At 43.0% G+C, this 24257-nt stretch overlaps 1 protein-coding gene across 1 annotated transcript in view; it reads right to left on the reverse strand.

The window, feature by feature from the left end:
• Positions 1-24257, reverse strand: part of LOC144769130 (techylectin-5B-like) — a 112052-nt gene that overhangs the window by 52965 nt on the left and 34830 nt on the right. Inside the window, exon 3 of the mRNA XM_078653135.1 lies at positions 2288-2366. Within this exon, the coding sequence (XP_078509261.1) occupies positions 2288-2366 (79 nt within the window). The remainder of the gene's footprint in view (positions 1-2287; positions 2367-24257) is intronic.

Genomic DNA, 24257 nt, shown 5'->3' on the forward strand with positions numbered 1-24257 from the left:
GGGCACTAGGGGGATTTGTCGTCCTCCAGTGACTTGGTGTGTGAAGAGCTGCTATCCAGATTGATTGACTTGCCATTAAGATCATCCTCAGACACTGCACCTATGACCCCATCATTTACGCCAGTACACCAAGCCTCTTACAAGAAAACAAGGGTCACCCTATTCACATGGAACCAGGGTGTCAAGTATATAACAAGGAACAGTGGCTCCTGTGGACATTGTGTTGAGTAAATGGTAATAGTTTAGCTCAATGGCAATGCTCATGGGTCAAAGCATATCGAAGAGAGAATTACAATTATACTCAACAGCAGAATAAAGGTTATTCACTATTGATGTAAATTACGTAATCTATTTTATCAAAGCAAAGTGCACGGTGTCCCAAGTGAGCCAAGAACCTACATATTAAAGGTGACAGTTTGTGACATACATTAGGTTTCTAAAAAATGACCATAACTCAGTTTCACAATACTAATAACCAGTCTTCTATCACAATAGTACGGGCTGGAAAACGGTTCGTTTTTGATTCATGTCGATGGCGTTTCGACCCCACAATCAATAGGGGGTCTCTTCAGGACCTATCAATAAGGGAGAATAAGGGGGACCTTCCTGCATATAAGCAATCTTCCTCCCAACGCAGACACCCTTGCACTATGGTGCCTGCGTTGGTGCTAGGCAGCTGAACTCAGCATCAGTGCTAGGGAAATGCAGGGGTGTGCCACATTCTTGTGAATACGGCACATCCCAGTGTTTTTAGAATGAAGAAGTGTGGCGTTAGCAATGTTTGCTAAATGCCACACTTCTCCATTCTGCTGTAAATATGCCCCATAATCTTGTCTGATGTGGTCACCATTACAACACTAATGATATTAGTAGATGGTGTGATTTTCGATGATCATAAGCAGCTCTTATTACAGACAATGTTGGAGATCTCTAGGTAATGGTGCATGATAGGTGCCTTGTTGTTCTCTGTGCCTTACATTTTGTTTGCTGGAGCTTCTTAGGGAACCCCTGGTTTGTTCTTCTTGTGAACGTCTTCCTTTGCTTGCAGGGGCTTCAACCACATTTCTTTGAGGTTTTTCTCCGTTTTCCCCTTGGCTTATGTCATTATGCTACTCCAAGCAGGGCATCAGTATCTTGTTGGACCTAGGAGGGGGCACTGGATGGGAGTCAGGCAGGCTGTGTTTTGCGTCTGTGGCTGTGGAGGAGGATAGTCTGGGTCAGTCAGCTTAGCTCACTGTTTTTCCCACTTAGATTTTTTTCTGAGGCTCAGTATTCCACACTTTCCCAACTGTCCGGCTCTATCTACATGCTCCCTTGCACTTAGGCATATGTGAGTACTCAACAGCTTAGAGGAGGGCCCTCCTCCAGACCCCCAAAAGTCCAGTGGCAATGAGTGTCCTCTCCTCACCTGTTCAGCGAGTTCTCCCGCCGCTGCTCCCAGGCTGGTTACAAGCTGGTTGGTGGCCAACCCGGTATTCCAACTCTCAGACCCAGCGCTGGCCCTGTGTACTACTTTTTGTTTTCACTGTGCGGAAGGTCTTCCTTTGCCCCTGTTGTATCTCTGTTCCCCCTTACTGGTCCTGCCACTGGGTATGCACCTCACATGCCATCTGGGACTTCTTTACTGCCCCTCAGGGCAAATTGCCACCTCAGCCTCAGTCCGGCTCCCGGTCCCCATCAGGGCAGCCCTCATCCGACACTTATTCCAGAAGCCATAAATGGAATGTCACTGTTTTGCCGGATGGTGCTCGGTGCCACCAGAAGCCAGTAGGTGGTCACCACCAGCTCGCTACCTCACTGCTGTCAGAACAGAGCACCAGCCAACACCATCCACTCCGGCCACCATCCTGAGTACCGTCACCCCTCCCAGATTCACTCCTGCGACTACTGCTATTACTGAGGGTAACTGGGCCACTAATGCCCCATTCCAAATGCAAGGACCTGAGCTCCTGCTGCTTTGGAGGCTTGGCTGCAGTGAATAAACTTACCACCCAGCGCTGCAGCAAGTAGAGCAGGGGACTCACTCCCACCTAAGTCGCCACTTGGGATCCTCCAGCAGTTCTCCATTTTGATTGCTTTTTTGACTCTGATCACACATTTTATTATTTTATATTTTTGTAGCTTTTAGTGCTGACTTAAGTGTAAGTCCTCCTGAAGGAAATAGAAACTCTTGAGACGTGTTTACAAAGAAACATCCAGGTAATGATGTTACATGCTTGCAATGTGTCACTTGGCATTAAATGATCACCCATATTTACACTGAACTTTGTGAGTTAGTGTTACTTACCATTCTTGTCTGAGCTGGTTTTGCATGCACTCTCGAGGGAGAGGTCAAACTGCCAAACAATCACAAAAACCAACAGCACCTGAAAAAGAAAGAATGTGTGACAATAACATGGAGCATGTAAATAACAAACACTGCAAACTGACTGTCTCTTGAAGCTTAAATACCTGTTGCTTTTATTTCAAAATCTGTTTTTGTACTAACAAACTATGCTGTTTAAAAGGCTGAAAATGCCCAAAATGTATGGACAAGAATCCAGCTGTGAAAATGACCCATCTTTACCACTTCCAACCAGGACTGAATAAAATACACTTAATGAAGCATGAACTTCTCTTCTTTCATTCCTTTGCCCATTCTTTACCAATGAAGATTACTGGTAAGTAATCCGAGCATTACCTCCTCTTTTTCCATTCCTCGTCCCATTCCTTACTGATAGAGGTATGCCAAATAAAAAACTGTTTCAGAAGCCCCAAAAAGAAAACACAGCAACATCAAACACAGAAGGAAATACTTTATTGTAATTCAATCCTCTATAATCAGAACCCAGTAAAAGAAACCCCCCAGGGAAGTTCCAACTATCAAACAGCTTGGGGAACTAAGAAAAACACTCTAAAAGAAGAACAGGGATCCCACACATGAACTGGATTATGAAGTAGACATAGAAGCCTTTATGATCTGTGAACCAAAACATAGTTCTGACCCCTCCACAATATTCAATCTATAATGGTGTATGAAAGTGTAAGGCAGTTCTGCAGATGTCCCTAGGAGGAACCCGGACCACTCAGCCCACAAATCTGCCATACCTCTAGAAGAGTAAACCTTGACTCCTCCTAGTATTTCTCTACTTTGTGCCATATATATGCTGAGAATATTACTGTTTCACCCATCTGGTCATGGTAGAGGAAGGCAGCTTTTTACCCTTCTTGACAGGATCAACAGTGAAGAAAAGGCAATCAGATTACCTAAAATCTGAAGATCTGGACAGGTACATTTTCAGAGGCCTTACCACATCTAATAGGTGCAATAATAGGTCAGAGTCAGAGGCTTTCTCTTGTAAGGCAGGCAGTATAATCTCTTGGTAATAGTGAAATGCAGAATTGATCTTGGGCAAGAACTTGGGATCAAGTGACAGAGAGAGAGAAATGTCTATGTCTACGAATGGAATCTAATTCCTCTGGTGTTTCATCTTCAATGTAGGTATGAAACATTTGTGTGCGAGCATCTGCAGCTGGGAATTTAACCCAGGAATAGAATTCTTCTGTTCCCAATGCTTCATGTGCCTCAACCACGAAGATAACTTCTCCACCTGTTGCTGAGAGCCTGTATTGTAATAATTCCATAGTTACTGCATGTCTGCAATTTCCTGCTATATTTAGTACTCCTTCTTCTTCTTCAACAACTTCTCCTTTTACCGATATTGTTTGAAGAAAGGGGAAATTAATACATTAATTTATGGAGATAGGGTAAGCACAATGTGGGAAGTTTTATCCTATAAACTTGAATATCCTACAACCAATACATAGGGTATACCTACACAGCTGAGCTGGATTTCCCTACCACCATGGACTTCTCTGGTTTTGACGTGAGTAGGAGTTTCTGAGAAAGCACAACTGAACTACTCAGGAAAACCATTAAATAAGAACCCAACCAATGTTGGCAGTGCCATGTCATTACCACTAATCCATACGATCTGTATGTTTGTTGGACAACATAAACTTTGTGTGAGGTGCCTAAACTGATTAGGGGCACCCCCGCAGGATATGTTGGCCCAGAGACCAGCTTGCTCACAATGCCACCATAAGACACTCACTCCAACCCTACCAGGGAGCAAAATATTATTGGTAACCATTGAACATGCCAACCCTGACCCCTCAAGGATCGTGGTAACAGATACTTGTTCTCAGAGAAATATACAGAAAATACACACTGGAACGATTTCAATATATTTATTGAACCAACGATATTATTGATTAGAATATGTGATAGAATGTGCTGCGATAATCAGTAGACAAAAGCAGATGAAAGTGATTACAAGCACCAAAAGAGTAAATAGTAGCTACAGTTCCACCATAGTGCTAAGACAGTGTATATATGCAGTCATATAATACAAGATAGTAATCAGGCAAACTCCTACTTTTCAAACCCTACTCTGTATTTGTCTGGAGTATATGTAGGTGAAGATCCAATTTTCGTGCCAAGGGATGATCCAACACCATTACCTGTCTGTATAGAATGTAAGACCCCGTCCTGGTCACAAACTGTACACCCCTCACAGAGATGTCAGACCACTGCTTGGTGAAGTCTCAGCATGCAGGGACCCTCAGTGCCAGCTGAAGTGCCTCCTCTGCTAATCCTCTGAGATGCTTATTATTTATAATAAAAAGCATCCTTGTGATGTACATATAGATTAGCTATGTTATGGATATGTAGGTAGCCCTGTCGTTCCATGAATGAAGATAGAACACCATTTGTACATCATGCGTAAAGGTCTTGTACCTGGTGTTCGAGGCATTGTGATAATGTTAAGCGACGCCAGTTGTGTAAACAGAAGCAGTTTCAGAGAAACTATTTCAATATTGTGATGCACATGAATATGTGCAAAAGGTCACAGCAGTAATGTTTTTGTGCAAAAAGGAGACAATGTAAGAAATGTGCAACTATGTTACATGGGCCTAACTCAGGCACATAACACACTCTGTGGTCAAATATTCTTAAATATGGATGACAACATAGCAGATTATTTATTTCAGAGACACTTCTTGCAGTGGTGATAGCCACCCCAAAGAAGAGCTTTAAGGTGAAGCATTTGAGTGACACTTCTTTTAAGGGTTCATACGGATACTTTTGTAGGTGAGAAAGGACCAAGGGAAGATCACATGAAGGACAAGAAACACGGAACCTCAGTCTTAAAATCTAAATCTAAAAGCCTTTGAAGGGCTTAGAAGCCATTTGTTCAAATGAAGATAGATTTTACCAAGGAGTCCGAAATGTTTTAATAGAAAACAACTGAAGTTTAAGGGTTGCAACTGATAGGCCTTTGTGAAACTCAGTCTGAAGTAATGGAAACATTTCAGTAGTAGAAGCAGAAACAGAAGAAAAAGACTTCGCTCTGCACCGCCTATTAAAGGAACCCCCATAGTGTTCATAAGGTTAATTATTGAAAGACGTCCTAAAAGATTGTAGAGAAAGGCAAACAGATTAGGGGATACCTCTAACTAAGAAGGTCTCCCTCTCAAACTCCAGAAGAAGAGTTTTAATTTGGCTAATATTCTGAAAAAACAGGGTTGGATAGGGGAGACAGAGTCAACGGAAGGATCCATTATTGGCCTAGAGCCAAGAGCTTCAGAAGAAGGAACCAAGCTCTGCGGACCGAAAATGGAAAAAACAATATTGCTTCTGCTGGCTCCTTGAAAACGCGTACCAGGAACCTAGGAATTAAAAATATTGCAGGAATAGCATATAGGAGGCCTGGAGGCCAAGGACTCGTTAGAGCATTGGTGCCCAAAGACCCCTGAACTTGGAATCTTGTGAAGAACTGAGGCAGCTTGGAGTTCAGGGGAGTTGCGAAGAGTTCCACAAGTTGACCCCTCCCCAATCTGTCATAGATTCTTTTGAATATCTGGGGATTTGGGACAAACTTCTGAGAGGATGGAAAAACTCTGCTTAAGTGATCTGCTTGAGGATTCAAGACCCACTGAATGTAAATGGCTCTCAGATCTAGAAGTATGGACTCTGCCCAGGAGAAGATGAGGCGAGCTAATCTGTTGAGGGTTGAGGAACCTGTGCCGAACCGGAGATTTACATACAAAATAACCACATGGGGTGATGTATGGGAGTGAATGAGTACAATCACTCCATCAGTAAGGAAAGGGACGAGTAAGGAAAGTCGGAGTAATGAAGATTACCAGTTAGTAATCTGAGCATTCAGATCTAATCCAAAATGCAGAGGTTGAAGCATGAGTAAAAAGAATGCTTTTTTAAGCTCAATCAACCCTACCGGATACTCCACTTCATTTTTTAAGAATGCCACCAAGTGGTGGTGGGTTCTCAAATTGGATTCCTATAATGCTGTCTATCTCTAACAAGGGCATTCTCACACTAGAGTATGCAAGGAATTACACAGAGTGAGGAGCAGTAAGCTAAAAGACAGGTTTTAAGTTTTGAAAATTGATACATTTTGATGTGGAGAAATTAAATAACGTCTGACCATTCCACAGGAGAAACAGCGAACATATATCTGTGTTTTATTGATAGGGGACTTGCAGCAGATGGGAGTATATGTTATACTACGAATAAAGATTTCGCGTTTCAAAGTGAAGAACGATTATGTGGCCCCAATCACAAAATATACTAATTATTTCTGTGACTATGTGAAAAATGTGCATGTTTGGAGATTCACAAACATGTTCACGTACAGCAGGAGAAAAAAATAATATTTTCCAAGATGTTTATAAAAAAACACAATATGGGAATTAAAAAAAAATAGTTGCACGCAGGTGCACGTGTGAGATGTCAATTTAAAAAACCTTTCAGAAATCTTCAGTTTTTTCTTGGAAAATAAAATAGTATTTGGTTAATGTACCTTGAATTTCTAGGCACCTTGATAAGATTTTCCTTGCTTGTGCTTCATATTGGCCTGGGAAGGTTTGGCCCTCAGGAAATTGTTGTAATACTCTTGTGTTGAAAAAAAAACCTAATTAGCGCTCCTTTTCCAGGGGAAGGTACGAGGATCCCATTTTCAATATGCAAACTTAGAGATTTTACTGTTCCATACTTTCACATTCCTGCAGCTATTTGCACATTACGTATGCATAATTTGCTTACATGAAACACAACGGGTAGGTGTGCAGTGCACATTTTTTCTGTTTGTGAATTATGAGAATTTTGCACATGCACATTTTTTGGGTGGACGTTCATGCCTGAACAGATTTATCTTCTGGAACCCGGCACAGATCAGAACACATCATTATCCTTAACCCAGCATTAAGTGTATTCACATTCTGGTCAACAGAGGTGTAGCAAGGGGTCAATATGTGCCCTAGTGAAAATTCAAAAAGAACAATTGATGGACAGAATGCAGAACAATATCATACATTCACCCTAGTACTGAGATCTGGGCCCAAATCCATCGTTTTTTTGCTCACCATACCATTCCAGTTTGGACCCAGCCATATGCAAATCAGTCTTGAGCCTGCCCTAGTTTAAGCAAGAAAAATTGACCTACTGCACCTATTGGCTTGTAAAAGGTAGACAAAATAATTAACACTACCAATGTTTATAAATGTGATAGATATTGTTTTCTGAATTTTTGAATATATATTTCTAAATTTCTATATTGACATAACACCAGCAGTGACTTTTTATGAGGGGTGTTAGCCGAAACCCCCCAACTTCCTATGAGGCCCCTGTGCATTTTTCAGTTTACCAGTATTCATGGCTTGTCTCCAAAAGTGCCGCAATCAACCCCCCCACCCCCCAAAATGGACTTTTAAACCTGTTCATACTGACAGCCACAGTCCCTAGCTGTTGAAAACAGGCCAAATTAATTCCCCTCCTAAAAAGCCATCAGCTGAAATATTAAACCTTCCAACTCCAGACCAATCTCTTTGTTGCTGGCCTTTGCCAAGATATTAGAAAATATTATTAACCGGCAACTCTGTTTTTTAGAACAGAACAAATTGCTATACCCCTCCCAGTTGGGCTTTTGGCCTGGCTTCAGCGTCAACACTACTTTGCTGGAGGTTGCAGACATCATTAAGCTAGCAGTGGATCAGGGTAAGCAGGTGGCCCTGATTCTTCTTGATCTAGCTGCAGTTTTTAACACTGTCTCACACCCTATACTTCTACAGAGTCTCGGTGGCATAAGTATCTTTGACCCCGCCTTGGCCTGATTCCTCTGTTTCCTGGTAGGCAGACATCAATCTGTATGGATGGTTCCATTTACCTCTGAAACTAAACCTCTTTGTTTTGGGGTATCCCAAGGGTCTGATTTGAGTCCCACACTATTCAATGTCTACATGACCCCACTGGTGACCCCTGTAGAATCTTACGACATATAAATAGTTTTGTATAGCGATGACAAAAATTTCTCCTCACCCTAGATAATAAAGCCCCTAATGCGCTGACAATTTTAAGGATTGCATTTCAGCAGTATTTTAATGGATGCGCACCAGCAACCTACAATGCAATACCAGCAAAACTGAAATCTTGCTCTTGGGGATTCCACCTTCCAGCTGGGACAATGACATATGGCCCAATGGTGTCATTCTTCCACCGGCCCCTGCCATGGTGGCTCACAATCTGTAGGTGAAATTTGATAACTATGCCACCTCCGCTCCCCTGGTGGCCAGTGTAGTAGGCTCCTGTTTCATACTCCTAAAGAATAAAAATCCTATTTTTTTTACATTTTCTTCTCTCTCTACCTAAGCAGCAAACAGTGATTCAGGCCCTGATCACTTCACGGCTAGATTATGCTAATTCACTTTATTGGGGTTTACCGGTCTATCTCCTGAAGAGACTACAGCTGGTTCAGAACGCCTCAACATGGTTTCTTTTGTAGGAGATCCCACATCCAACCGTACCTGAAAGAACTACACTGATTTCCCATTAAGGAACGAGCAGGGTCGGACTGGGAACCAAAACCGGCCCCGGCAAAGTGCTCGGCCGGTCCACCAGGGGGAGATTGGGGGTGCAACCGAGCTTTGTTCCGGGGCTGGTTTTCGGCCGATGTTGTTAAAGAGCCGATTTTGCAGCTATGCTGCATAAACAACCCTGTAACAAAATCGGCCCCCAGGGGCCCAGAACCGGCCCCCACCCTTGCAGCGCACCGGGGGATTGCCCGGTGCCCGCAAACGGCCAGTCTGGCCCTGGGAACGGGTTAGGTTTAAAGCATTAGTCCTGACACACAGAGCATACTATCATTCAGGCCCTCAGGTCCTGTCTAATAGAATTACCACTTGCCAACCATCAAAATCACTCCGTTCCTCTTGTTCCTTGTGGTGATGATTTCTCAATTTAGAAGGAAAAAGTGGGGCAGAAGCTCCTATTCCTACCTGGCTGCCAGGGATTGGAACACTTCCACAGCAGCTCCGTGCCGCAAAGCATATTCAGGCTTACCAGCGTCTTCTTAAAACTTGCCTCTTTGGGCTCGCTTTTTAATCGGGACCAGTTTTTTAGCCAGCGCCTGAACACTCAATGAGTAGCTGTTGCACTTTAAAAATTCCCCCAAATAGATAGATAGATAGATAGATAGATAGATAGATAGATAGATAGATAGATAGATAGATAGATAAAAACACACGTTTCCATGAACACTGCTGGTGCACAGGTCAGCTCTCTCTGCCTCCTCTCCAGGCTCCTGATGACAGGTGGAGGGGAAGGGGGCTGAGGCATGACCCAGCTACAGAGTATTCTTTCAAAATAAAATTAAGCACTCTATACTTGGATGTCTGGATTGTGCATGTCTGAGGGGTGTACCTCAGCTATGATTCCCTCACACAAGAACATCAGGCACATTACAGGGCATATTTATCAGGGAATTGTGTCGCCCTTACGCCACGCAACGAGGCATAAGCTTGCCAAAATGGCAAAAGAAAAAAGTGGAGCTTGACAAAATGGCAAAAATATGTGTTTAAAACACAATTCTTTTGCCATTTTGTCACCCCCTCAGCTATGACACCTGGGGCGGCCCACACCCCCCTCACCCCCTGTCGTAATTTAGCAGCGATTAGATTAAGCATTAGCAGAAGACATCCTGTATTTAGAAACTATCTTGTCTTTTTATGGAATCCATTTTGTATTTGGCAGCCATTTTAGATGGCCATGTGCTCACCATGTACTCAGTCCTATCTTGCTGTTCTCTGCTCGGTATATTTAGCCTCTTCCTCCTACTTTGCACATGCTCAGTTGTGCTTGCAGCTGCTAATATTCTGTAACTGTCAGGATGTGCTTGCTAGCATTGGCAAAACTGTTAGCTCCTCCTACTTGTCGACTGTGCATTTTCTGTATGACCATCTATGTGTGTAACTCTTCTTATGTGCACTTGTACTGCCCTTTTTTAGCCCCTGTGAGGGTATATAAGAGATACTGTGGCCTTCAGTCCTCAGACCATCTCATACAGAGTGCTGCGGCTTCTGTGTGACATGGCCTCACTTGTTGTAATTTAATAAATATGTTTCTCTTGATTACAGATTCTGTGCCAACTTTTTCATGCTGCTTTAAAGGATCAGGTGTTAGTGCAAACCCCTGAGATGGGATTTTTGATTTCCCTCATTTGGCGCGCCAACTTGGGGCTCATCAGAGCGGTGACTATCTGCAGGAGCGATTTTTGGTCAGGAGACAGACATTTACTGAGGAAGACAAGGCAGGATTCTACTAAAGGAGGTACCAATTCTGGGGGTTCTTAGTCTCTGTAGCCCAGTCTACTTCTGATCTTACTGATTTTTGATCCTCCACATGATGGCACCCCTGACTGAGAACATTTCTGGCGTGAATATTTTAAAAGAAAAGACTGTTAGGTCATTCAAAACTTGGCAGATAGAACCTGGACGCTCGTGCTTGGTAAGAACCATTGTATGGTAATTACTGTGAGCTTATGGTAGCCAGTGACTCGCAAGGCAGTTTTAGGATACGCTTGCTGTGGCTTATGGATATGGATATGGATATGGATATGTATGGATGATCGATCATATTTATGATATGGATTATGTGATATATGCGTTGCAACACATGTAGGCAGGTAATGTGGAGATGTTTCTCCATTTATGGTTATGAGCGGCGCAATGATTAAGTGCCATTTTAGATTATGATAATGCATATTTTGCATTATGTTTGTTTGCATGCCTGTTCCAAACTCACATGTAAAATGTGTAGTTTTATGAGAGGTACCATAGTGAGATATGAATTGAATTAGCCGGCTTCCCCTAGAGGGAAAACTTAAAATAGGTTTTAGGTATGAAAACATATTTCTTCCTTGGTGAAATTTTTCCCCAGGGAATTTAAATATGCCCATAATACACATGAGGATCCTTTGTTCTGTGCAATTTTATGTATGAAGATATGCAGAGCGGTTTTTGGTGTTCTGCCAGCCTGAATTAGTGAATTGAGAGTATTTCTACTTCAGTTTTTAGAATACTGTTGAGAATAGGGTTTCTCCTTGTAAATATGACTTACAACTGGAATTTACATAGGTGGTTTGGATGCAGTCTGCGGGCTGTCTTTTGTTTCTGGCTTTAGTGTTGACCCATGGTTTAAAAGGTGTGTTTAAATGTCTAGCTGGTTTGTGGGTTTTTTCCATTCATGTAACTTTTGCTTGTACATTGCGTCGTCGCTATTTACGAAACATGGCTAAAGCGCGCTGTATTGTGTGTCTTTTGTGTTTTACCCCTTTCTGTTTATGTCTGTACTGAGCTCAAATGCATTTTTGTGGTTATTTTTGATGTTTTCAGTCTGTTAAACATAATGTTAGATTAATTAATATTAGGGAAAAATTCGATAGAAATTCAGGAATGACCTATGTGATGTGCTAAACATAACTATATGTTTCTCCTTAAAGTTATAGGGTAAGGAATAGCGCACATGTACAATTGTTAAATGTTTAAGGGATAAACTTAAAATTCTTATTCACTAGGAATATTAAAGGCCTACAGCAGAAAAATGAAATGGTGTGTTTTTGTAGACGACACTCTCATAACATGTTTACTCCTATACATCGCATTAGATGTTAACGGACAAAACAGTTTAGCTGGAGTGAATTTTTCTGAACTCGAAATGTGTATTCTTGCACACGCATTTCAAAGCTTGGAATGTCTGGTTTTAGTAAGGCTGCCACCAGGAAACTCAACACTGGGTAGGGCCTGCCGTCAAGGACACAGCTGTTGTTTTCGCAGGCCATGTTTATTTAGCCAGGATTTCTTCCTTAGTTAAACGTGCAACTTTGCATTTCAGAGTGTTATTTTGAAAGCAAGGTTTACAAAAATAAGGTTAATTATTTGTATCACAGACAGACATTTTAATTGCGATTTCCCTTCTCTTTTAGCATTTATGGCTCTGTTGCTAAAATCATTGTCCTTTTCAAACAAAAGTGGCGCGAAGTTGACGTGTATTTAAAATTGAGATTATATGCTTAGGCGAATGACTGCTCTAAAAAGATAAGCAAGGGGCAGATTTATAATAGGGATGCAGCTTGGTTTTAAGATATAGGATTATTACAAAAACGAAATATGGAGAGTAATTTTTTAATTATGACATAAAAAAAAATATTTTTGAAAAAATAAGTGCTTTTTAAAATCGTTTTTTGATATTCATAAAGCTTAATACTCATACTGTGACCTCCTAGCATTATAATTTAATTTGTGCAGTACTGCATAATGAGGACATTTATGTATGGGACCTTCACTTGGCGCAGGCGTAAGAAGTCATTTTTTTTTAAAGATTTACATGAGATATGTCTAAGTCCGATTTCTGCAATCTCTAAAGAACATTTTGAGGATGATTAATATGTAACACAATTATAGGTTATTTATTTCTAAGTGCCTCAAATTGCAAAGTCGATATTGTGTTAAATAGACCATTTTAAAAGGCTTTCTTGCCATTTAAACTAGTTTTATAATGCCTTAGGCTTCAGTGAATGCATACATTCAAGTATAATACAAATGTGCACGTTTGCTTTTTCATAGCTTAGTGAGTTCATGTGCCCAGCGCAGAGGTTTGTGTTTAATATCAGGGTTGAAGGTTTTGACTTCAGCGGGGCCTACTGAGCCATTCATTCATTTAAGGTTGATAAAATGTGTAGCATTGCATAGCACAGTGACACACATTTCTTCTGAAGCTGGTATGGTGTGTTGTTATGTTCCATGAATTATTCACAGTAAATGTGTTAATGCTCTGAGAATAAATAAATTGTAGTTCTCTAAAAGAAGTAATATATTTAAAATGTCTTTTTTTAAATAGGGTTGATTATTGCACAGACTTGCAGAGACTTATTGTCTTTGTCAGTTTCCCAGTGAGGGTCCCAGAGAGGTTTGCAAGAAAGCTTGGTGCTCCAGCCAGATTTTGACCTTTACGTCAGTGTGGTGGGGGCTTAGGAGTATGTGACAACAAATGGTGAAATGATTGCTTGGAAAAGCGTCACGCAAAGGAGCCATTCACGTCGACATTTGAAGAGTGCATTCCTGACACGGCTTTTTATAAACAGCAGGGCCTAAACTGGGGGGTTGGTGTAAGGGACACGCAGAGGCTGTAAAAGAGTTTTTGCTTAAGAGATTTTGTACATTTACAAAAACTGGGTGGTTCTACTTGAGATTTTGCGTGATATGTGAAGTATTGGTTGTATGATGAAACAAAGATGTGTTTTTATGACTTCTTTTAAATGAATTATCTGTGCATTTTCATGTTTTTTGCATTTCTTCCATGAATTTTCCCTGCTTTTCCTGTGTGTCTGACGCGACACAGTAAGTTATATTTGACAGCTGATCTTCACTGACTGCTTGATCTGCTGTCAAAAGGGTGAGGATGGATTAAAAGAAGGTGTTATTTAGGTATAAGTCTGACAAAATTAAAATGGGCCCGAATGTTTTTTTTATGTTATTGGAGTGTTTATTGTGCAGAAAGTGCATGAAATGGTGTTGTATGCTATTGTGTTTTTTCTGTGCTTAGGTATACAGCAAAGTATATCTGATGGCTTGGCATGACATGTCCTATATTATGTATGTTTGTGATCCATGTTGGTGCTTTTGTAAGTTTTGCTGTGTTGTGAAGGGATGACATGACTATGTATATCCTTTGAGCAACAGTGGTTAAAACTTGTTAAGTGGTAAAACTTGCTGATACTAAATTATGATATATGATATTGTTATATTGTGAGCAAGAACAGACAGCACTTCACCAAGTGCATGCCTATGTGGTTATAATATATACAGCAAAGTGTGTCACCTTTACTCACGTTACTGCTCTTTTCCCTTAAGGAAAAGGCAGCCTCACATTTATATTTCCTTGATTGGACCTAAGGAAGCAATTATAGATCTGTGACTCTTATGCAAGGTGACCTAATTTCTATATAGTATTAGTTAAATGATGTTCTGTCTTAAAAGGAAACCAGGTTTCATTTTCCCCGAGAAAGGAAGGAATGGGATCACTAGCTGAGATTACCGTAGATGGTGTAGTGGCCAGCGGTAGAGTTATAATATGTGTACTATTTTTGACTTTTTTGTATCACCCATGCTCTTGGCATTATGTCACAAACTTGATTATCACCCAAGTCATTTTTTGTCCTTCCTATAGATTTTTCTTTTGCTACTTCTCCCCTGATTGATGTCACATTGTGCCTAGTTTTTGGGGATTTTAGCTGTGTTCTAGTCCTATTTTCTTTTTCGTTTTTCTTTCACCATTTAGAGGTTTACATTTCCAGACTACAGTGATGTATCAGGTTCCTCTATAATATGTGTAATTCCCTTTTGTATGACCAAACTGGTTTTCAAAATTTCTTCAGGCCTACTCTGATGTTTTCTAGTCTGACTGTTAGGGTAGTGATAGATTATAGTAAGATCAGTTGTCCACCTCAATAGGAGATACTTTCACGAGTATTTAGTATGACAAATTCAAATGCCTATTCTAATTTGGTTTTTAGTTCTTTTTCCCTGCTGCTTTAATTTTTGGTGGGATCAGATGTGTCCTAATCATAGAAATACCAGGACTCTAGTTCTTGTCTGTTGTTTCTACATTGCTATTAGCTTTTGTATTGTATAGTCCACCTGACGCACAATTAGTCTACATGTCCCTGATAATCTGTATTATGTGATTTCATTTTTTGAGGTGTTCTAGATAAGGAATTTAGGAACACCTGCACTTAATAATTGAGGAAAGTGTGCTTACCCCCTTAGACAATGCCACTATGTGTGAAGACATCCATTATGTAGTTGTCTACCTTTAGATGGATGAGGGTATGCTCTCACATGGAAACCCAATTGAAGAGGCTAGAGGTGCTGTTTTACCTACTACCTTTTGTCTTTGTACTCTATGACAATGACAGTATTTTGTTTTAGATCACTATAGTCCTATGGTGTATGGCCACTTCTTTGAAGATTGCAGGCCACCTGCTTGCAAATCCCCTGCAATGAATTGTTTTTTGTATACTTGCCAATAGGTCCAGCCTGTGTTTTTCTTTACTCTCACATAGATAGATGGAAGTGGTTCTTGGGTGCCTTGCTAATATATGGGGCATCCCAAGACTAGGAAGTATTTTCTAACACTCTGTTGATAGACTGTTTCTGTGCCTTGTCTAAAGACAATTTGTTCTGTCCACCAATAGATATTTGCTGCTGTACAAACCACTACCAGAGGGGCCCGGACATCAGATTCAGCCTGGGGAGTCAGCGTCAGCACCAGTGCAGCTTGAAACCAAAGTGAAGGTAACCAGCACAGGCATTGCTGGCAACTAGGACCTCAGTGAAGGCGGAAGCCCTGTGATTAAGTGTGTACCCCTGCCACTGTTTTGAGCGAAAGACGGGGTCACAAATCAGAACGGAGAAATCGTGGATCATGCCCAGCTGAGAGTCACAGACCGACCAGAATGGCAAGGAGGTTTTGCTTGAGGTGACCCCTTCTGAAACAAGGGTTGCTTCAGAGATCCTAGAATCAGGCCTCTGATTTCTGGTCCTAAAGTGAATACAAGTTTGCACCTTTGTTTGTTGGTCAAGAGATACCTGGGTACACTGGATGCAAATGTGTAGCCCCAACGAATGAGCAGTGCGCCAGCAAAGCAATATAGGAGATAGGGAAGGACTTGAGATTAGGGTTCAAGTTCTGTGTCTCTGGTGCCTGTTAGATTGAAGTGAAGAGAAGTGGTGCACTGTTTGAGACACTGGACAGGATCGCTAAGAGCATTTGCCTGTTGGGTGACTGCCCTATCCTGAAAGAAGAGACTTTTTTCCTTGAAACTGGACTGTGATTCTTGAGTTGCGAGTTGTGCAGCTCCACCGTGGAAACAACAAGAGCCTGCCTGTGAGGCTCAAACGGACACAGGGAGAAGACTCCCCCTCTGGTTGGTTGTACAGCGGCTTCAATTTCCCCAAGGACTTCCTCTTTTTTGTCAATAATGTATCCCTTTAGTTGTCCCATTTTTGAAGAGCAGCCCTTTACAGCTCTTGGCCCTAATTCCTATGGCCCTGTGTGGTCCTCCTGGTCCCAGATATGCTTGATGTTCTAGCCCTCATAAAAGGAAAATGTAACAGTCAATTGGAAAATGTTTTTATTAGATATGAGCTGTTAGCTATTCTGAAATTTAAAATGAATAGTCACTGAAATGCATAGGAGCCCTGAAAATGTCTACTAGATGATTTTAGGATTTGCTTTAGCTTAGGCCAAGAAAAATGATAATTCTGTTTATAATAGTGGCCATTGCTTTCTCCTACTGTCTGTATGTTTATTATGATCCAATGCCCGTTTTTCTTGGATTCCTGCTGATACCCTTAGTGAAATGTTTAGACTGGAAAATGCTCCCCTAGCAATAAATTAGGATATTGATAAATTGTGAAATTGAATGTACAAATATTTTCTATGTTCTTACTGGATCATGGGAATGTCTTCAGCTAATGCTGAAAGGGTCGTCTGTCGTAATTTAGCAGCGATTAGATTAAGCATTAGCAGAAGACATTCTGTATTTAGAAACTATCTTGTCTTTTTATGGAATCCATTTTGTATTTGGCAGCCATTTTAGATGGCCATGTGCTCACCATGTACTCAGTCCTATCTTGCTGTTCTCTGCTCGGTATATTTAGCCTCTTCCTCCTACTTTGCACATGCTCAGTTGTGCTTGCAGCTGCTAATATTCTGTAACTGTCAGGATGTGCTTGCTAGCATTGGCAAAACTGTTAGCTCCTCCTACTTGTCGACTGTGCATTTTCTGTATGACCATCTATGTGTGTAACTCTTCTTATGTGCACTTGTACTGCCCTTTTTTAGCCCCTGTGAGGGTATATAAGAGATACTGTGGCCTTCAGTCCTCAGACCATCTCATACAGAGTGCTGCGGCTTCTGTGTGACATGGCCTCACTTGTTGTAATTTAATAAATATGTTTCTCTTGATTACAGATTCTGTGCCAACTTTTTCATGCTGCTTTAAAGGATCAGGTGTTAGTGCAAACCCCTGAGATGGGATTTTTGATTTCCCTCACCCCTACCTATGTCACTGTTCGAAAGTAGAATGAACGCCTCACATTGAGAGCAAATGGCAAGGAGTTAATGAGATACCACTGCACCCAGCCATTGCCCAAAGCACTATGGGGCATATTATCAAGACAGGATATAAAATTATCACCGCTTTATCGGCAGAAAACTGCTGAGAAAGCGGCGATAATGGGCTTGATATTATGCTCTATGGAATTCCAATCGAAGCCCATGTTAAATGTGAAGACATCTAACATAGGCTTCGATTGGAATTCCATAGAGCATATTATCAAGCCCATTATCAACACTTTATCGGCAGTTTTCTGCCGATAAAGCGGCGATAATTGTATCTCCTGTCTTGATAATATGCCCCTATATGTATGTCAGTATTACAACATAACTTCGTTCAAGAGTGGAAGGAATTCAGTCTCTAAAGGGATCTCTGGATGAAAGACGACCAGTTTAACCACATTTGCTAAAGTCTGTGCATATTACTCAGGCTAACAAATCTGAAATCTTGCTAAACTAGCCTTTAATGTACAGATCTGCAATTCTGTGAGAAGCTGGTCACCCTGACTCTACCCTAGTCCAGCCCCTAAGAACATCTTAGGAACTATCCTGAAATCTACCCGTAAAGCTGGCCCTTTTTCTTACCCACACTCCCTGCTTCCTGTAACTTTTCTTCTGAGTCTTCTTGAGTGTGCTTTTCCATGGTGAGAGAGGGTTTGGGGTCCACTAAATATCCCTGTAGTAGGTCACAGGATTGATCATTACCTAGAAAGCGTCTCCTTCAAGCGGTGCTCAGTTTTTTGCGGGGAGGTTGGAGTCCAACTGGCTTTCTTTCTCGGGATGTCACATTGATAAAGTCCTGGTGCTAGGGGGCCTATAAAGCCTATTATCGGGCCATCCTCTGGAAAGAAAATCCAGAAAATTAATCAATTTCGCCGCACTGCATAGGAAGTGACGGTGCCTGGGAGAGCAGCGTTGGCCTGCTAGGTATGGAACAGAGCCGTGGGCAGTGGCCAAGATAGCAAAAAAGATGAATTGAGCGAATTGGTGGTGCTCTTGTTGTGAGGAACAAGTGTTTTCTCTTCTATCACTATTTACAACAAGGGGTGGTGATGGACAGAGTCTCTGAATTAAGCAGAGTACTCTCACCCAGTCAAGAGATCAGGGCTAGATCCAACACCGTTTTTTAGCTCATTGCACCATCCCAGTTTCAGAACCTGGCTGTATGCAAATTAGTCTGTCCCTGGCCCAGTGCATCATGGGAACAGGGCAGACCAGACTACAAAAGCCAATTCTTACACTGGGAAGGAAACAAGTTTCCGGGGACCGGTTTCTGGCATTACAGCCGTCTTCGGCCCGGCTTGCTTGAATCCTGATGGTGCAATGAGCAAGGGACTCACATCTGAGTATACCCTTCCACGCTTAGGGTGGACAAAATTATTTACAACAAGGGGTGGTGATGGACAGAGTCTCTGAATTAAGCAGAGTACTCTCACCCAGTCAAGAGATCAGGGCTAGATCCAACACCGTTTTTTAGCTCATTGCACCATCCCAGTTTCAGAACCCGGAAGCTTGTTTCCTTCCCAGTGTAAGAATTGGCTTTTGTCGTGCGGTTTGCCCTGTTCCCATCATGCACTGGGACAGGAACAGACTAATTTGCATACAGCCAGGTTCTGAAACTGGGATGGTGCAATGAGCTAAAAAACGGTGTTGGATCTAGCCCTGTTCTCTTGACTGGGTGAGAGTATTCTGCTTAATTCAGAGACTCTGTCCCTCACCACCCCTTGTTGTAAATAATTTTGTCCACCCTAAGCGTGGAAGGGTATACTCAGACATGAGTCCCTTGCTCATTGCACCATCAGGATTCAAGCAAGCCGGGCCGAAGACGGCTGTAATGCCAGAAACCGGTCCCCGGAAGCTTGTTTCCTTCCCAGTGTAAGAATTGGCTTTTGTAGTTTGGTTTGCCCTGTTCCCATCATGCACTGGGACAGGAACAGACTAATTTGCATACAGCCAGGTTCTGAAACTGGGATGGTGCAATGCGCTAAAAAACGGTGTTGGATCTAGCCCTGATCTCTTGACTGGGTGAGAGTATTCTGCTTAATTCAGAGACTCTGTCCCTCACCACCCCTTGTTGTAAATAATTTTGTCCACCCTAAGCGTGGAAGGGTATACTCAGACATGAGTCCCTTGCTCATTGCACCATCAGGATTCAAGCAAGCCGGGCCGAAGACGGCTGTAATGCCAGAAACCGGTCCCTGGAAGCTTGTTTCCTTCCCAGTGTAAGAATTGGCTTTTGTAGTTTGGTTTGCCCTGTTCCCATCATGCACTGGGACAGGAACAGACTAATTTGCATACAGCCAGGTTCTGAAACTGGGATGGTGCAATGAGCTAAAAACGGTGTTGGATCTAGCCCTGATCTCTTGACTGGGTGAGAGTATTCTGCTTAATTCAGAGACTCTGTCCCTCACCACCCCTTGTTGTAAATAATTTTGTCCACCCTAAGCGTGGAAGGGTATACTCAGACATGAGTCCCTTGCTCATTGCACCATCAGGATTCAAGCAAGCCGGGCCGAAGACGGCTGTAATGCCAGAAACCGGTCCCCGGAAGCTTGTTTCCTTCCCAGTGTAAGAATTGGCTTTTGTAGTTTGGTTTGCCCTGTTCCCATCATGCACTGGGACAGGAACAGACTAATTTGCATACAGCCAGGTTCTGAAACTGGGATGGTGCAATGAGCTAAAAAACGGTGTTGGATCTAGCCCTGATCTCTTGACTGGGTGAGAGTATTCTGCTTAATTCAGAGACTCTGTCCCTCACCACCCCTTGTTGTAAATAATTTTGTCCACCCTAAGCGTGGAAGGGTATACTCAGACATGAGTCCCTTGCTCATTGCACCATCAGGATTCAAGCAAGCCGGGCCGAAGACGGCTGTAATGCCAGAAACCGGTCCCCGGAAGCTTGTTTCCTTCCCAGTGTAAGAATTGGCTTTTGTAGTTTGGTTTGCCCTGTTCCCATCATGCACTGGGACAGGAACAGACTAATTTGCATACAGTCAGGTTCTGAAACTGGGATGGTGCAATGAGCTAAAAAACGGTGTTGGATCTAGCCCTGATCTCTTGACTGGGTGAGAGTATTCTGCTTAATTCAGAGACTCTGTCCCTCACCACCCCTTGTTGTAAATAATTTTGTCCACCCTAAGCGTGGAAGGGTATACTCAGACATGAGTCCCTTGCTCATTGCACCATCAGGATTCAAGCAAGCCGGGCCGAAGACGGCTGTAATGCCAGAAACCGGTCCCCGGAAGCTTGTTTCCTTCCCAGTGTAAGAATTGGCTTTTGTAGTTTGGTTTGCCCTGTTCCCATCATGCACTGGGACAGGAACAGACTAATTTGCATACAGCCAGGTTCTGAAACTGGGATGGTGCAATGAGCTAAAAAACGGTGTTGGATCCAGCCCTGATCTCTTGACTGGGTGAGAGTATTCTGCTTAATTCAGAGACTCTGTCCCTCACCACCCCTTGTTGTAAATAATTTTGTCCACCCTAAGCGTGGAAGGGTATACTCAGACATGAGTCCCTTGCTCATTGCACCATCAGGATTCAAGCAAGCCGGGCCGAATACGGCTGTAATGCCAGAAACCGGTCCCCGGAAGCTTGTTTCCTTCCCAGTGTAAGAATTGGCTTTTGTAGTTTGGTTTGCCCTGTTCCCATCATGCACTGGGACAGGAACAGACTAATTTGCATACAGCCAGGTTCTGAAACTGGGATGGTGCTATGAGCTAAAAAACGGTGTTGGATCTAGCCCTGATCTCTTGACTGGGTCTGAGTATTCTGCTTAATTCAGAGACTCTGTCCCTCACCACCCCTTGTTGTAAATAATTTTGTCCACCCTAAGCGTGGAAGGGTATACTCAGACATGAGTCCCTTGCTCATTGCACCATCAGGATTCAAGCAAGCCGGGCAGAAGACGGCTGTAATGCCAGAAACCGGTCCCCGGAAGCTTGTTTCCTTCCCAGTGTAAGAATTGGCTTTTGTAGTTTGGTTTGCCCTGTTCCCATCATGCACTGGGACAGGAACAGACTAATTTGCATACAGCCAGGTTCTGAAACTGGGATGGTGCAATGAGCTAAAAAACGGTGTTGGATTTAGCCCTGATCTCTTGACTGGGTGAGAGTATTCTGCTTAATTCAGAGACTCTGTCCCTCACCACCCCTTGTTGTAAATAATTTTGTCCACCCTAAGCGTGGAAGGGTATACTCAGACATGAGTCCCTTGCTCATTGCACCATCAGGATTCAAGCAAGCCGGGCCGAAGACGGCTGTAATGCCAGAAACCGGTCCCCGGAAGCTTGTTTCCTTCCCAGTGTAAGAATTGGCTTTTGTAGTTTGGTTTGCCCTGTTCCCATCATGCACTGGGACAGGAACAGACTAATTTGCATACAGCCAGGTTCTGAAACTGGGATGGTGCAATGAGCTAAAAAACGGTGCTGGATCTAGCCCTGATCTCTTGACTGGGTGAGAGTATTCTCCTTAATTCAGAGACTCTGTCCCTCACCACCCCTTGTTGTAAATAATTTTGTCCACCCTAAGCGTGGAAGGGTATACTCAGACATGAGTCCCTTGCTAATTGCACCATCAGGATTCAAGCAAGCCGGGCCGAAGACGGCTGTAATGCCAGAAACCGGTCCCCGGAAGCTTGTTTCCTTCCCAGTGTAAGAATTGGCTTTTGTAGTTTGGTTTGCCCTGTTCCCATCATGCACTGGGACAGGAACAGACTAATTTGCATACAGCCAGGTTCTGAAACTGGGATGGTGCAATGAGCTAAAAAACGGTGTTGGATCTAGCCCTGATCTCTTGACTGGGTGAGAGTATTCTGCTTAATTCAGAGACTCTGTCCCTCACCACCCCTTGTTGTAAATAATTTTGTCCACCCTAAGCGTGGAAGGGTATACTCAGACATGAGTCCCTTGCTCATTGCACCATCAGGATTCAAGCAAGCCGGGCCGAAGACGGCTGTAATGCCAGAAACCGGTCCCCGGAAGCTTGTTTCCTTCCCAGTGTAAGAATTGGCTTTTGTAGTTTGGTTTGCCCTGTTCCCATCATGCACTGGGACAGGAACAGACTAATTTGCATACAGCCAGGTTCTGTAACTGGGATGGTGCAATGAGCTAAAAAACGGTGTTGGATCTAGCCCTGATCTCTTGACTGGGTGAGAGTATTCTGCTTAATTCAGAGACTCTGTCCCTCACCACCCCTTGTTGTAAATAATTTTGTCCACCCTAAGCGTGGAAGGGTATACTCAGACATGAGTCCCTTGCTCATTGCACCATCAGGATTCAAGCAAGCCGGGCCGAAGACGGCTGTAATGCCAGAAACCGGTCCCCGGAAGCTTGTTTCCTTCCCAGTGTAAGAATTGGCTTTTGTAGTTTGGTTTGCCCTGTTCCCATCATGCACTGGGACAGGAACAGACTAATTTGCATACAGCCAGGTTCTGAAACTGGGATGGTGCAATGAGCTAAAAAACGGTGTTGGATCTAGCCCTGATCTCTTGACTGGGTGAGAGTATTCTGCTTAATTCAGAGACTCTGTCCCTCACCACCCCTTGTTGTAAATAATTTTGTCCACCCTAAGCGTGGAAGGGTATACTCAGACATGAGTCCCTTGCTCATTGCACCATCAGGATTCAAGCAAGCCGGGCCGAAGACGGCTGTAATGCCAGAAACCGGTCCCCGGAAGCTTGTTTCCTTCCCAGTGTAAGAATTGGCTTTTGTAGTTTGGTTTGCCCTGTTCCCATCATACACTGGGACAGGAACAGACTAATTTGCATACAGCCAGGTTCTGAAACTGGGATGGTGCAATGAGCTAAAAAACGGTGTTGGATCTAGCCCTGATCTCTTGACTGGGTGAGAGTATTCTGCTTAATTCAGAGACTCTGTCCCTCACCACCCCTTGTTGTAAATAATTTTGTCCACCCTAAGCGTGGAAGGGTATACTCAGACATGAGTCCCTTGCTCATTGCACCATCAGGATTCAAGCAAGCCGGGCCGAAGACGGCTGTAATGCCAGAAACCGGTCCCGGAAGCTTGTTTCCTTCCCAGTGTAAGAATTGGCTTTTGTAGTTTGGTTTGCTCTGTTCCCATCATGCACTGGGACAGGAACAGACTAATTTGCATACAGCCAGGTTCTGAAACTGGGATGGTGCAATGAGCTAAAAAACGGTGTTGGATCTAGCCCTGATCTCTTGACTGGGTGAGAGTATTCTGCTTAATTCAGAGACTCTGTCCCTCACCACCCCTTGTTGTAAATAATTCTCTTCTATCACGGCAAAAGCATTGATGTAGCTAAGACAGCATCAGTGCACCATTCTACATTGATGTGCATTACAACATGTTACACAACGATGGAAGCACTATATTTCAGAATAAGGATAGGTGAAGCGGTTTGTTACTGTCTTGGGTCGACTCTCCTCATACAACCTCAATAGTTTCCACTTAGTGTCTAAAAAAAGGGATTCATGCAGTGACAGTGATTTCAGAAAGCCAGGAGATGGTCAAGAGGCATCAGTCTTATGGATCAGAGACATGGGGTGGATCAGAAGAAGGGCTGGGGGTAGCTGGGCGGCAGCTGAGGTGTAGGCTAGACTGTAGGGCAGCGGGAACCAATTGAGCAGGATGGAGTAAGCAGGGATGTAGGGGGAATGGTGCAGCTTCAGGGGGCTACTAAAGTCAAAGTGAGGACATTACCTCAAGCAGCAAATTTACTTTAACATTAACAGCACCATCTGTATAATAAGGACTAGTAATG

The sequence above is a fragment of the Lissotriton helveticus genome, chromosome 7, assembly GCF_964261635.1.
Source record: "Lissotriton helveticus chromosome 7, aLisHel1.1, whole genome shotgun sequence".
Taxonomy (NCBI): Eukaryota; Metazoa; Chordata; class Amphibia; order Caudata; family Salamandridae; genus Lissotriton; species Lissotriton helveticus.